Source organism: Triticum aestivum, chromosome 2D, assembly GCF_018294505.1.
Source record: "Triticum aestivum cultivar Chinese Spring chromosome 2D, IWGSC CS RefSeq v2.1, whole genome shotgun sequence".
Classification (NCBI taxonomy): Eukaryota; Viridiplantae; Streptophyta; class Magnoliopsida; order Poales; family Poaceae; genus Triticum; species Triticum aestivum.
This window is the reverse complement of record NC_057799.1, coordinates 590,673,855-590,686,251: the sequence shown is the minus strand read 5'-3', so window position 1 is coordinate 590,686,251 and position 12,397 is coordinate 590,673,855. Positions and strand designations below refer to the sequence as shown.

The 12,397-nt window shown below is 44.5% G+C and overlaps 3 protein-coding genes across 3 annotated transcripts; 2 read left to right on the top strand and 1 right to left on the bottom strand.

The window, feature by feature from the left end:
- The first annotated feature begins 3,520 nt into the window (after positions 1 to 3,520).
- LOC123054763 (zinc finger CCCH domain-containing protein 31) lies at positions 3,521 to 6,333 on the top strand. The gene is made up of 3 exons (XM_044478608.1): positions 3,521 to 3,773; positions 4,610 to 4,670; positions 5,383 to 6,333. The coding sequence occupies exons 1-3, from the start codon at positions 3,698 to 3,700 to the stop codon at positions 6,158 to 6,160; spliced, it is 915 nt and encodes a 304-aa protein (XP_044334543.1). The 5' UTR covers positions 3,521 to 3,697; the 3' UTR covers positions 6,161 to 6,333.
- A 443-nt stretch (positions 6,334 to 6,776) lies between these two features.
- On the top strand, positions 6,777 to 10,463 carry LOC123054762 (probable plastid-lipid-associated protein 9, chloroplastic). Its single transcript, XM_044478607.1, has 7 exons — positions 6,777 to 7,083; positions 7,404 to 7,525; positions 7,857 to 7,940; positions 8,142 to 8,238; positions 8,555 to 8,771; positions 9,237 to 9,289; positions 10,051 to 10,463. The coding sequence occupies exons 1-7, from the start codon at positions 6,886 to 6,888 to the stop codon at positions 10,159 to 10,161; spliced, it is 882 nt and encodes a 293-aa protein (XP_044334542.1). The 5' UTR covers positions 6,777 to 6,885; the 3' UTR covers positions 10,162 to 10,463.
- A 464-nt stretch (positions 10,464 to 10,927) lies between these two features.
- Positions 10,928 to 11,712, bottom strand: LOC123050213 (uncharacterized). Its single transcript, XM_044473038.1, has one exon. It carries the CDS (start codon positions 11,671 to 11,673, stop codon positions 11,185 to 11,187), a length of 489 nt encoding a protein of 162 aa, XP_044328973.1. The 5' UTR covers positions 11,674 to 11,712; the 3' UTR covers positions 10,928 to 11,184.
- Positions 11,713 to 12,397: the final 685 nt, after the last annotated feature.

Genomic DNA, 12,397 nt, shown 5'->3' with positions numbered 1-12,397 from the left:
GGCATACTAGTGACACTCTGTTTGTCTATGTATTCACACAAGTATTATGTTTCCGGTTAATACAATTCTAGCATGAATAATAAACATTTATCATGATATAAGGAAATAAATAATAACTTTATTATTGCCTCTAGGGCATATTTCCTTCACTACTAGGACTCCCTAGTCCTAGTAGGATTCCCCTCTCTTTTTTCCTTTTTCGGAGTAGCAAAGGGGGAAAAAGAGAAGGAGTACGAGAGGGAAAGGCGGGGCGCCACCCCCACCCCTTGTCCAATTCAGATTGGCAAGGGGGGCGCGCGCCACCTCCTATGGCCGGCCCTCTCTCCTCCACTAAGGCCCATGTTGGCCCAAAACTTTCCTTGGGGGGGGGGGTGTTCTAGTAACCCCCGGTACTCCGAAACTTCCCGAAACCATTCCGGTGTCCGAATGTAACCTTCCAATATATCGATTTTTACCTCTGGACCATTTTGAGACTCCTCGTCATGTCCGTGATCTCATCTGGGACTCCGAACAAACTTCGGTCATCAAATCACATAACTCGTAATACAAATCGTCATCGAACGTTAAGCGTGCGGACCCTACGGGTTCGAGAACTATGTAGACATGACCGAGACACATCTCCGGTCAATAACCAATAGCGGAACCTGGATGCTCATACTGGTTCCTACATATTCTACGAAGATCTTTATCAGTCAAACCGCATAACAACATACGTCATTCCCTTTGTCATCGGTATGTTACTTGCCCGAGATTTGATCGTCGGTATCATCATACCTAGTTCAATCTCGTTACCGGCAAGTCTCTTTACTCGTTCCGTAATGCATCATCCTGTAACTAACTCATTAGTCACATTGCTTGCAAGGCTTATATTGATGTGCATTACCGAGAGGGCCCAGAGATACCTCTCCGATACTCGGAGTGACAAATCCTAATCTTGATCTATGCCAACTCAACAAACACCATCAGAGACACATGTAGAGCATCTTTATAATCACCCAGTTACGTTGTGACGTTTGATAGCACAAATGGTGTTCCTCCGGTATTCGGGAGTTGCATAATCTCATAGTCAGAGGAACATGTATAAGTCATGAAGAAAGCAATAGCAATAAAACTAAACGATCGTTAAGCTAAGCTAACGGATGGGTCTTGTCCATCACATCATTCTCTAATGATGTGATCCCGTTCATCAAATGACAACACATGTCTATGGTCAGGAAACTTAACCATCTTTGATTAACGAGCTAGTCAAGTAGAGGCATACTAGGGACACTCTGTTTGTCTATGTATTCACACATGTACTAAGTTTCCGGTTAATACAATTCTAGCATGAATAATAAACATTCATCATGATATAAGGAAATATAAATAACAACTTTATTATTGCCTTTAGGGCATATTTCCTTCACCCTCAATGCTTCACGAGAGCCCCCCTTGACTTCTGCTCATGGTTTATAATCGAGCCTACCGGAAGGTGATTGATTTGCATCATCATCTTTGGACGCCCGTCTCTGTCGTCGGCCAATTTTTTGAATGCTTTGGTTTATTTCAAACTTTTGAAAATGTGAATATCTCTGTATAATAGCAAATATGTTTTGAAAATGTGAACAATTTTTGAAATTTCCTAACATTTTGTGAAAACGTGAACATATTATGAAAATTATGAATATTTTTAATCTGTGACAAATTTTCAAAACATGTGTTTTTTTAATTCCAAACAATTGAAAACACAAATTTTTTCGCACTCCCTTATATTTTTAAAAAAGTATCATTTTTTTTTGAATTTTTGAAGAAATTATAGAAACACAAACATTATTTTTAATTCAAATGTTTTAAAAAATGGAACTTTTTGGAAAGAAGAAAAAAAGTGGTAAAAGAAACAACATGAAAAGGTAAAAAAGAGAAACCTGAGCTGGTTAAGAACCTTCTAGAAGGTTCCCAGGACTGGGATCCCTAATGACTAAATGAGCCGACCCATAAAAGGAATTGCTAGCTATGTGCGAAACAGAAGCAATTTGACACAATGTGCATCCAATAGAAATTCCCAATGGGAGACTAGTTCTCTAAGAGGAGAGAGGTGGAAGGAAATCGACTTCGAGTACCCCTACAACCCGACAGGGCATAATGTGGTCCTCAGCCGACCATACAAGGAAGACTGATGACGTTTTCCACCATAGCATTTTGGTGACTTTGAAGACATTTTTGTTTTTATGAAAAACCGAGCCTAGATTTGATTTAAACTTGCACTCGAGAAGTGTAGAAGTATAAAAACTATAGATGTGCAGTATAAGCTACCAATAATAATCACACGCGTAACACATAGATTTAAATGACTTGCCATTGGGACTCATGGAAAATATCAAGCGAATCATATATGAATCAGATTCCTGTGGGGAAACAAATGAGAATATGAGATCCTTCATAGGGGAAACACATTTAGCATCATTTTTATTTCATTAGCAGCTTGGTTTATCTTTGCATGCATGCATTGAAGGAAAAACTAGATAAAGGGAACTTCTCAACACATGACGACATGTTAAGATGCAAACTTGATACATAAAAATCAAGGTATTTACAATAAATAACAATCGCAAGCCATAACAACTGTTCAATGATATCGTTTTTTCATAAGTGTCATTGAGGCATTCTTTGATCGACTATCAAATGGCTGACGAGGGGCTAATTGAACTTGTCATTTCAGACCATACTATGGATGCGATACTTTGGCTATTCTAGCTCTTCGATATGTTCAATCAGGATGAACTTGCTCGGGTGCTGGTACTTGTTACACGATGATGAGTTCCAAAGTCCTTTGAGCACGTCAAGATTTGTTGACGATCTTCAATTGGCACATGCATGGAAATCTTAAAATAGGCTTGCGTATAGCTGAGAGCTCACTTCCAAAAGGCAGTTGACTTCTGCCATATAGAGATGTTGCGAAGATCTATGCCGATGGGGGACTGTCCAGAGGCTTTGCTATGCAACCATTCTTCACGGGGTAGATCAAAGTCGAACTTCTTTCAAGAAGGTTTCTTTTGGCCATAAAATGCGGGATAACAATGACTTAGGCACATGCTCTAGCTAAAGCCGCTTCTTCTCTTTTCATTGGGCGCCATGTTTGGCTTTCTAATTTACCTGATATCATTTGTATGATATGAACTTTTTGTTTAGAATGTATGCCTACGAACTTTGAGATTTGAATAAAGCCCGCTCTCTAACAAAAAATATCTTTGCCTCCTCGAGCTGAGATTGTTCTTTTTTTTTGGTTGAGAAAATCGAGCTCAGATTGATGCCGTGTAGTCGATTTTTTTTTGTTGAGAAAGCATAGTCTTTTTTTTTTGAGGGGTTGAGAAAGTGTAGTCGATTTGGCTTTTTTTTGTTGAGAAAGTGTAGCCGATTTGGCTTTTTTTTGTTGAGAAAGTGTAGCCGATTTGGGTGACAGAAGCGTCTACGTAACTGGGCCGAAATACGAATTCCCCCGTCGGAGTTCGGGAGCCCCCCAATCCGGTTCGAGGGCCGAGCCCCAAAACCTGGGCTTATAAAGCCCAGTCACCGAAAGAGCCACCTGCACACCCACGACTCTGGCCGTTAACTCGACCGAAGCGATTTCGCACTTGGCCTCTTCCTCCCTCCGCTGCGCCCCACTCCGCCTCCGCCAAACCGCAAGCTAGGGTTTCCGCCTCGACGCGGAGGGCTCGCCATGGATGCCGCCGCCCGCAAGAGATCCCGGCCGGAGTCCGCCAACGGAGGCGCCGCAGGCGGGAAGCGCTCGAGAGGTAAGGCCCCGCTTTCCCGTCTCTCCCCGCCCCCTCATATGCTTTCTATAGGTCTCGTCGCTGGGTCTCGTCCTGTCGTGTGGCTCCTGCCGCTGGATCTGCAGCCTCGGCTCTCTCTAGAGTACCTCTAGGTTCTGGTCCGCGAGCGTGTCGTGCCGTTATCCTCTGTATAAGATAAGATTTGCCTGCATCTTGCTTGACAGTATTCATGTGCGGAAGTATCCATGCTGTAGTGCCGGCAAATCCCTGCGGTAGGTTGATAATTATGCCAAATCCATGGGATGCCCTCTTCGCGCCGGTACAGCTCCTTGCGGTCGAGTGGAATTAAGACCCACCTGCATCGTGTCTGCTACCGTAATGAAATACCTATCCAGTACAGAAAAAAATAGCTTGACAACCCAAGTCTGAACCAACTCATCTAAGAGCAGGACGTACTAAAAAGTTTATCAAGACGAGGTTTCTTTGACAAGAAGGAAAGAACACGTGGGAAAGGTGATGGTGATGGGAAACAAATTTGGAAAAGCAAACCACCTGCTTTTGATCAAAATGGAATTGGAGGACTCCATTGCAAGAAGAGAAACATGGCAGCACAAGTTAAACATCATTGATGAATATTATGATCTATTTCTAGTTATCATGTTTCAACAATATGCAGCGTCGGTGTAACCATAACCGTTTTCTGCAGGATAAGCACCATTGAATATCATCTTTATCTTATCTAAAATTATGTTCATTCATCACATTTATTGGACGCAAATTGTATATGTTTACTTGAATAGAAGATCAACAATGCAAATTCTAACAAGTGGAAAAATGTAATTAATTTCATGCAACAGAATCGGAGTCACAACAAACTGGTCTATCAAGCAAATCGAAGCCTTGCACCAAGTTTTTCAGGTTCAAATCTTAACCTATCCAAAATAACATCAGAACGGTACCTTCTAATTTTTACTGTGTATTGCAGTTACGAATTAAATTCTTCCCTTCTACTTTTATTTTGGTGCAGAAGCTTTACGAACTGTTGCAAATTGTAATTCATGCACCGCAGTGTTGCCAAATGATCAAAGTAGATACGTTTAATATTTTTCTTTCATAGCGTTTAAATAAATAAGATAATAATAGTACCTCAATTCACATTTGGTTCATGTTTTTTTTGTTCTCTAGATAGGGCCTTCTTCTCTATTACTTGGTAATTGAGTCTGCACTAACATGGTTTAGTAATTTTGAGTAATGAAAGCATCCTTTTAAGCACACACATATACATGTCATATGCAGTATTGTGGTCTCTGTGGATCTTGGTTCAATCTCGCACCTGCCTGGATTCCTATATACTGAAAATTGTTAGACAGGATTTCATGCAACTTTACAATTATGTTTCTGTTATTATGTCAATTTGGGCCATTTGCACTGATAACATGTCATACACGTGATCTTCTGCATTTGAACACTGTTATCTTGTTATGAGAAATCTTCTGTCTTGGTATACAGCACTACAACCGTCCTTTGTAACTAAGTTCGCTCAGTTCTCATTGCTCATTCAGCTATCATTACTTACTGTATTTGTTATTGCAAGATCAGTACATAATCTGTATTGTTTTGAATGATGCAGCACTGTTGGGTGCCCCTTTGGTGAGGGATGTCACTTTGCGCACTTTGTCCCTGGTGGATACCAGGCAGTATCAAAATCACACAGCCTAGGCCATGCTGCTGTGTCTGCACCGTCAAGAGCTCCTGCGGATCATGCTGCTTCTGGTGTCAAAACACGCATGTGCACCAAGTACAACACTGCAGAAGGCTGCAAGTTTGGTGACAAGTGCCATTTCGCCCATGGCGAGAGGGAGCTTGGCAGGGCACCATCCTCCTACATGTCCCAGGAAAGTTCCTATGCTCCTCCTATGGGTGGTCGATATGGAGGTCGGCACGAACCACCTCCGCCAGCTTCGATGGGCCCTCCAGCTGGAAACTTTGGCGCCTCGTCCACCTGCAAGGTCAGTGTTGATGCTGCTCTCGCCGGAGGCATCATCGGGAAGGGTGGGGTCAACACGAAGCAGATCTGCCGCATCACGGGGGTCAAGCTCTCGATACGCGACCACGAATCAAACCCAGACCTGAAGAACATTGAGCTGGAAGGCAGTTTTGACCAGATAAAGCAAGCCAACGACATGGTGCGTGATCTCATTGCCAGCATCAGCGCCAGCACGCCGTCGAAGAACCCTGCAGGCGCAGCGGCTCCCGCAGTCCGAGGCGGCGGCGGCGGTGGGCCTGGAGGCAGGAGCAACTACAAGACCAAGATATGCGAGAACTTCCTCAAGGGCACCTGCACGTTCGGCGAGCGCTGCCACTTCGCCCACGGCGAGACCGAGCAGCGGAAGGGTGCTGCCGTCTGATGACACCGCTGCTGCGGTGGATCCTCACTCCTCCTTGTGCTGCTACTGTGACTATTCTGTTCTCCCTTGCTGTTGGCTCTAGGTGATTAGGCCTGTTGTATTTTGGTTCTATGGATTGTGATTTAGATTCAGCTTTTTTGAATGAAATACGCTTCAGAACTTTCTTGCTGTCATCCCAGTGTAGTTAGTCACCTTTCGAGTTTTCTCCTTGCATTTTTATTTGGCGGCTGCTTCACAGTCCTTGGTGATTATCCAGTTGTGTTGACAGCAGATGGGTCACTGATTCCTCTGTTGATTCTGAGGTTATGTTCTATGATGCTACATAATACACCTACGTTCCAAAATTCCAAAAATATAATGATTGCTTTTTGAGTATTTTTTTTCAAGTCTCTTAACTTTTAACAGAAAAATAACAAACTTTACCATACAAAATTCATCATTAATTATGTTTTCAAATTTTATTTATTTGGTTGCTATTGTAGATCTTGACATTTATATGTAAACTTGGTCAAACATAAAAAGTTTGACTTTTGAGGTGGTGTACACCAGTGGTGTCAATGACATGTGGGGCCAGTTACACCTCCGACGGTCATTTCTCTCTCCTTTGTTCTACGTGGACTGGCCTACACAGCACAGCGCTTCCAGCACCACCACGACATCTCGAGCTCTTCTCCGCTCTTCTCTCCTCCCCTCGGCTCACGCACGGCAAAGTCGCCTCCTCCGGCATGGCCGCCGCCGCCGCAGCGACGCTCGCCCCGGCCTCCCCTCCGCTGCTGCCCGCCGTCTGCGGCCGGCTGCGCCTCGCGCCCCGCCGCGCCGCCGCGTGCCGCTGCAGGGCCACGGCGCAGTTCCAGGGCGGCCCCGCCGCCAGCTACGCCCGCGAGATGGAGCGCCTCTCCGCCAAGGAGTCCCTCCTCCTCGCCGTGAGCCGCCTCCCCCTCTCCTGTTCCCCTTCCTCGCAGAATGAATGGCCACGGCCTGCCCCGTACTGCCGTGCTGGTCCATACGAATCGTATCCGCTGCCCAGTGCGCGGCTGTCGATTTGATTTCGTTATCAGTTTCTCAATAAGCCAATTGTGCCCAGCGACACTCAGTTTTTGCACCGCTTTCGATTTGATTGCCGAGTAAACGCCTCGATTTTGCAGAGCCCACCGAATCATGAGCTTATTAGTGTTCGTGTCTGCATGTTGACAGTTGGGTTCTGCATTCACGGCCTGAGTACTTAAACTGCTGCCCATTTCAGTTCAGGGACTCTGGAGGCTTCGAATCCTTTGTGAGTGGCAAGACCACGGAGATGCAGAAGATCGACGTCAATGAGCGCATCGTCGGCCTCGAACGCCTCGATCCCACTCCTCGACCCACGACGTAAGTGACTAAGTGCTATAGCTGAAGAAAGGTATCATGTGTTGTGGCTTATTTGAGTAGCTTCCACAACAGCGCAGAAGTTTAAAGGGTGGCACTAATTAATGGAATTTCTATCAAGAAGGGGTCCGTGCAGTTCTCAACAAGCGGACCATCATCAAAATAAGATCAATATGCTTTCATTATATTCAGTTTAGGAACTAATCACTTCCATTCATCTCAGCATTTTCATGTCGCATATACATGAGGAACTCCATCATCTCTGATTAAAATAGTTGTTGTGTATGGACATTTTGTTGGTCCTTATTCATTAACCGTATGCTTCATTTTTCAGATCACCCTATCTGGAAGGTCGATGGAACATTGAATGGTTTGGTGATAGCAGTCCTGGAACATTTGCATCCAAGCTTTTGTTTGAGTACGCCACTATTTCTGGATGCAAGTTACATTACAATGAACTCACCATTTTAATTAGAGCTCTCCTTACTTTATTCTCATAAGAATAAGTTACCTGGTTTGTAAAATTTATATTGTCATAGTGTGTTGCAAATACATAAATCTAAATTGATCTTTCTCTGGCAAAAATGTGTATCACATAGCGAGTATACTCTTTTCGTAGGAGGTCACCTACAAGTGTCGCACACTTTACGGGGCTTGATGTGGTGATCAGGGATGGCTACTGCAAAATTTCCTCGAACGTCAAGCTGTTGAATACGGTAATTTCAAAACTTGTGGGAAGTCGCCTACAACCCTTGTGCGTTTTTGGATCTGCCTTTACAACTACCTCATGTTTGCAATGTCTGTGCCATTTATATACCTGCCTACAGCATGCATAGCTAATTTTTTTCTTCAAATGAAATTCTGAGAAGTAGCTCTTGTAATGTGGCAAGATGCCAAGATCCCACGTTCATACTAAGGCATTGCTGGCAGCCATTTATCTGTCTTATCCAGGAGCTGTATATTTTGTATATGGCCATGTTGTTCTGTTGTTCCATTCATGCCTCACAGTTTACCGCCTTTTTGTGTATGCAGATACAAAACAGATTCGTGCTGACCACTCAACTGTCCGTGGAGGGGCCTATCAGGATGAAAGAGGAATACGTCGAGGCATTTTTGGAAACTCCCAAAATCAGTGAAGAAACACTACCTGAACAACTGAAGGGCTTACTTGGACAAACTGCAGGAGCTCTACAGCAACTTCCTGCCTCTATAAGAGATGCTGTTTCGGAGGGGGTTAAGCTACCTCTTAGTAAGTACATAAGGCTTGATTACTGACCTTTTCTTGTTATTGCATCACTTTTCCATTTTTATTAGGACATACTGCCAATTCATACAACGCAAACGCAGGATTTATTACTGACCTTTTCTTGTTAAAAAACTGCTGCTTGCTTCAATGCATTTGTAATCACTGATTTTTTTGCCAAAAATATTAAATTATTGGAATGCTGCCTTTTGTTTCTTCTGAAATTTGACTTCCAACCATGACAAGAAAGGAATGCTCACAGTATTCATGACATCACGGTAGCTAGTTCTCTCTATCCATGTTGTCCATCTGCAATACTTTTGTCTGCCTGCAGTATTTAGTGCACCATCACAGGATGGTTCAATATAGTTATGCTATTTTTCATTCTGTGATGCCATGAATCTTTAATAATTGTCATGTATGTTACATGGATTGATTAATTCCGTTGCATGGCCCCTTTTTTTATTACAGATGGGATGTACCAGCGCTTATTCATGATTTCCTACCTTGATGAAGAAATACTGGTATGTTTATCAGTTTATCACACACTAAAGTGAACACCAAAATCATATCGTGATAACATGCATTTGTACCTGTGTACATTACACTGTGACCATATGGCATCCACCATCCATCTTGGAAGTAACCCCTTGGTTTTATCTACTGTATGAACTAACACAAAAGATGGAATCAGTACTTTTATAGCTTCCACGCTTGAGTTGTACCATATGTCTTACTAAGTGTCACATGTTGAACATAATTACTGGACTATACCTAGTTCTTTTAGAGAAAACATACCTGATTCTGTACTTGGCCCATAAACACATTAATATCAGAGAAAATAAAAGCTGATGACATACTGAGTTTGAATGCTGCACAGGTTTAGCATCATCATTTTATCTATACAGTGGAAATGAAGGCTCTTAATCCTCTGAAGTACCAGTCCATGGTATCTTCTTGAGAATGTTGAGCATCCCGTACGCAAGACCAGAAGAAAAAATGCACATATTTGTCAGCTTTTGTTGTTGTTAAAAATCATCGATAAGAAGCCAGATTTATGGCATTTATCAACGTCATTTGCAAGTTTAAGATGCTGATAATCTAATCAGCCTACCAATACAGTAGCGTCAGTTCGATCCTCTCTTCTAGACAAGTCAATCTAATCATGTTCCACAAAGTACAGAATGAATGGTTTGAAATCTCATATTATCCGTCCTACTAATACAGTATTTTGGAAGGATCGAAAAGTCGCAACTTCTCATGGTTGTTCTGTCTTCTCATTTAGATTATCCGAGATGCTGCTGGAGCACCTGATGTCCTGACAAAACTAGAAGGGCCGCAACCAAATCCAATGGAGAACACGCCAGATGTAGTGATCCCCGAATATCAAAGCTAGTGTTTGGGCACTTACCGGAGCACTATGGTTAACTTTTTCAGAGATGTCTTTTCTGTCTTACCACTTTCCAGGTTTTCACATACATGAAAAAGTAGTGCATATGTTAGCAGTCACTTGAGTGTGTAAACTCAAGCTCCTTTTTGCTGCTGGCTAGAGTAGTTACTGCTATCCTGGAGTTGAGCAATACTTGAGCACTCAGATGCGATGAAAAATTAGATATGCAAAATGGGCAGTAAATAACTCTTTACTGTAATTTGTTTTGTTCCATATAATTCCAGCACCCAGCTTTGCATCGGCGCAAATGACACCAAAGTTAGCTTGGTATACTATCTCAAATACAAACATCCAGCAAGAAGATGAAATGTGGATCATGGAGCCACATGCCAGCGACTGCATTTTCGGACCGGTGATTACGGCCATTGTAAAATCTTCCCCTTGTTCGCATCAGGAGTAATAATCATAGTATAATATGTCATTCCTCACAGGCTAGAGGAGGGCATTCTACCTGAATGTTTAGTTCCTCGTGAGAAACAGTCTTTTATTTTTAAAATATCGTGTTGCGATCATCCTGTACGTGCGTGCAGGTGCAGCGCAAGGTTTGTTAGTCCTGCACCTAACCACTCCTGTCCTGACAGGCTGACGCTGCAAACAATTCTGCCATGTCTTCCTTCATCGTCAGTTCAGTTCAGAGCATGCGCCTGCCTATCTCTATCTCTATCCCAGAAGACGAAAAGAAAACAAGGTTGGAATCAAACACCCAATGCCATCAAAACAACCAAACTAATCTTGCATTTCCATTCCATGTGCGGGTTCAAATTTGAATAACACAACTGAAATATCAACAAACTTGGAGAAGTAACAGACGCAGGAAACCCAATTCTATAACTTAAAATTCCAGGCCGAAATGGGGGATCTCTCTGTCAACCGAACCGAACCGTCACCGTCGTCCTACGCAACAACAGCAGGGGGCAAAAAATTCTCGGACTTAGCTCTAATGGGGGCGGGCCGCTGACCGATCAGAGACTAAAGCCATCCGCCGAGGAGGAACTCGTCGAGGTCCTGGAAGAAGGCGTCGTTCGTCGTCGTGCCCCCTGCCTCCCCGAACGCGCGCCCGAACCCTTCCTCCGGCGATGCGGCGTCCCCCTCCTCCTCCTTCACCTCCGCCTTGACGGTCGCCGCCGCCGCCTCCGGGGCGACCGCGACGGCGACGGCGCGGGCGTCGGACGACGAGCCGCCTGCCGCCGCCTGCTGGGACGAAGACTCGGCCGACCACGACGAGGACGACGAGGAGGACCCTGCGCCGCCTTTCGGCTTCCCGGTGAGGCGCTGCACGAGGTCGCGGAAGTGCCGCGCGTCCGTCTTGATCACCTCCGGCGCCAGGACGTGCACGATCCTGATCTTGCGCGGCGGGCCCTTCGCGATGGGGCGGGACCACCGGTGCGCGCCCATCGCCGACGACGGCGCCGGCGCGGCGCGGGACTGGAGCTTCACGGCGGGGGAGTGCGGTGCCATTCTCGCCTCCCGATGCGAGAAACGGACGGGAGGAAGACGGTGGTGGCTTTAGGGAAGAGGGCTGTGGCCACAGGGGGTTTATATAGACCCACCCTGGGCCCTGCGCCGTTGGATGCTGTGGGTTTCCTCCATCCAACGGCTGACGTTGAGACGTGTGTAATATTTGGCACTGATTTAATACGTCCTGTGTATTTTTAGCACTACAAAAATATAGGCCTAAAGAATTTAATGCCTTCCTTTTTCTACATACGCGCTCAAATGGATTTAATTCCTCTCGTCCGCGTCCTAATAAATCTCAAGCATTGATACGTAAGCGATCCGCTTGCAAAAAATCTAGCGCGTGTGGGATAACATGTAGACGATTTTAGGACTATACTTCTACATTAAGAAAAATACTTTGCTAGTCCATTTATGATTAGACTATGTAATATACACTCCACGATGTTTATTATAAAACCACGCTACAATATACGTAAATAGGTCCACGATTTTTATTTTGCTATTAAAACTCTGGCTCCCTGTTTTTCTTCCCTAACCCTAAGCGGCTAGGGCAAACTCTATCCTCCAAACTTCGCTGACGAGCCCATAAATTCGCCTCCCCTCTGCCTGCCACTCTGGTGGCCGGTGGCGGGGAGCGGAATCCCGGTGTCTTTGCTTCGGTTAGTAGTTTAGGTTAGTTTTTTTTAGTTCTCGCACGTGCGGTGCTCGGGCAGATGGCGGCGCT

Bases quoted from the DNA above. Each gene is read 5' to 3' on its own strand.
- LOC123054763 (XM_044478608.1), top strand. From the start codon at position 3,698: ATGGATGCCGCCGCCCGCAAGAGATCCCGGCCGGAGTCCGCCAACGGA. The intron at 3,774-4,609 runs GTAAGGCCCCGC...TTCATGCAACAG, and splicing joins AGGCGGGAAGCGCTCGAGAG to AATCGGAGTCACAACAAACT. The intron at 4,671-5,382 runs GTTCAAATCTTA...TGAATGATGCAG, and splicing joins CCTTGCACCAAGTTTTTCAG to CACTGTTGGGTGCCCCTTTG.
- LOC123054762 (XM_044478607.1), top strand. From the start codon at position 6,886: ATGGCCGCCGCCGCCGCAGCGACGCTCGCCCCGGCCTCCCCTCCGCTG. The intron at 7,084-7,403 runs GTGAGCCGCCTC...TGCCCATTTCAG, and splicing joins AGGAGTCCCTCCTCCTCGCC to TTCAGGGACTCTGGAGGCTT. The intron at 7,526-7,856 runs GTAAGTGACTAA...TTCATTTTTCAG, and splicing joins CCCACTCCTCGACCCACGAC to ATCACCCTATCTGGAAGGTC.
- LOC123050213 (XM_044473038.1), bottom strand. From the start codon at position 11,673: ATGGCACCGCACTCCCCCGCCGTGAAGCTCCAGTCCCGCGCCGCGCCG.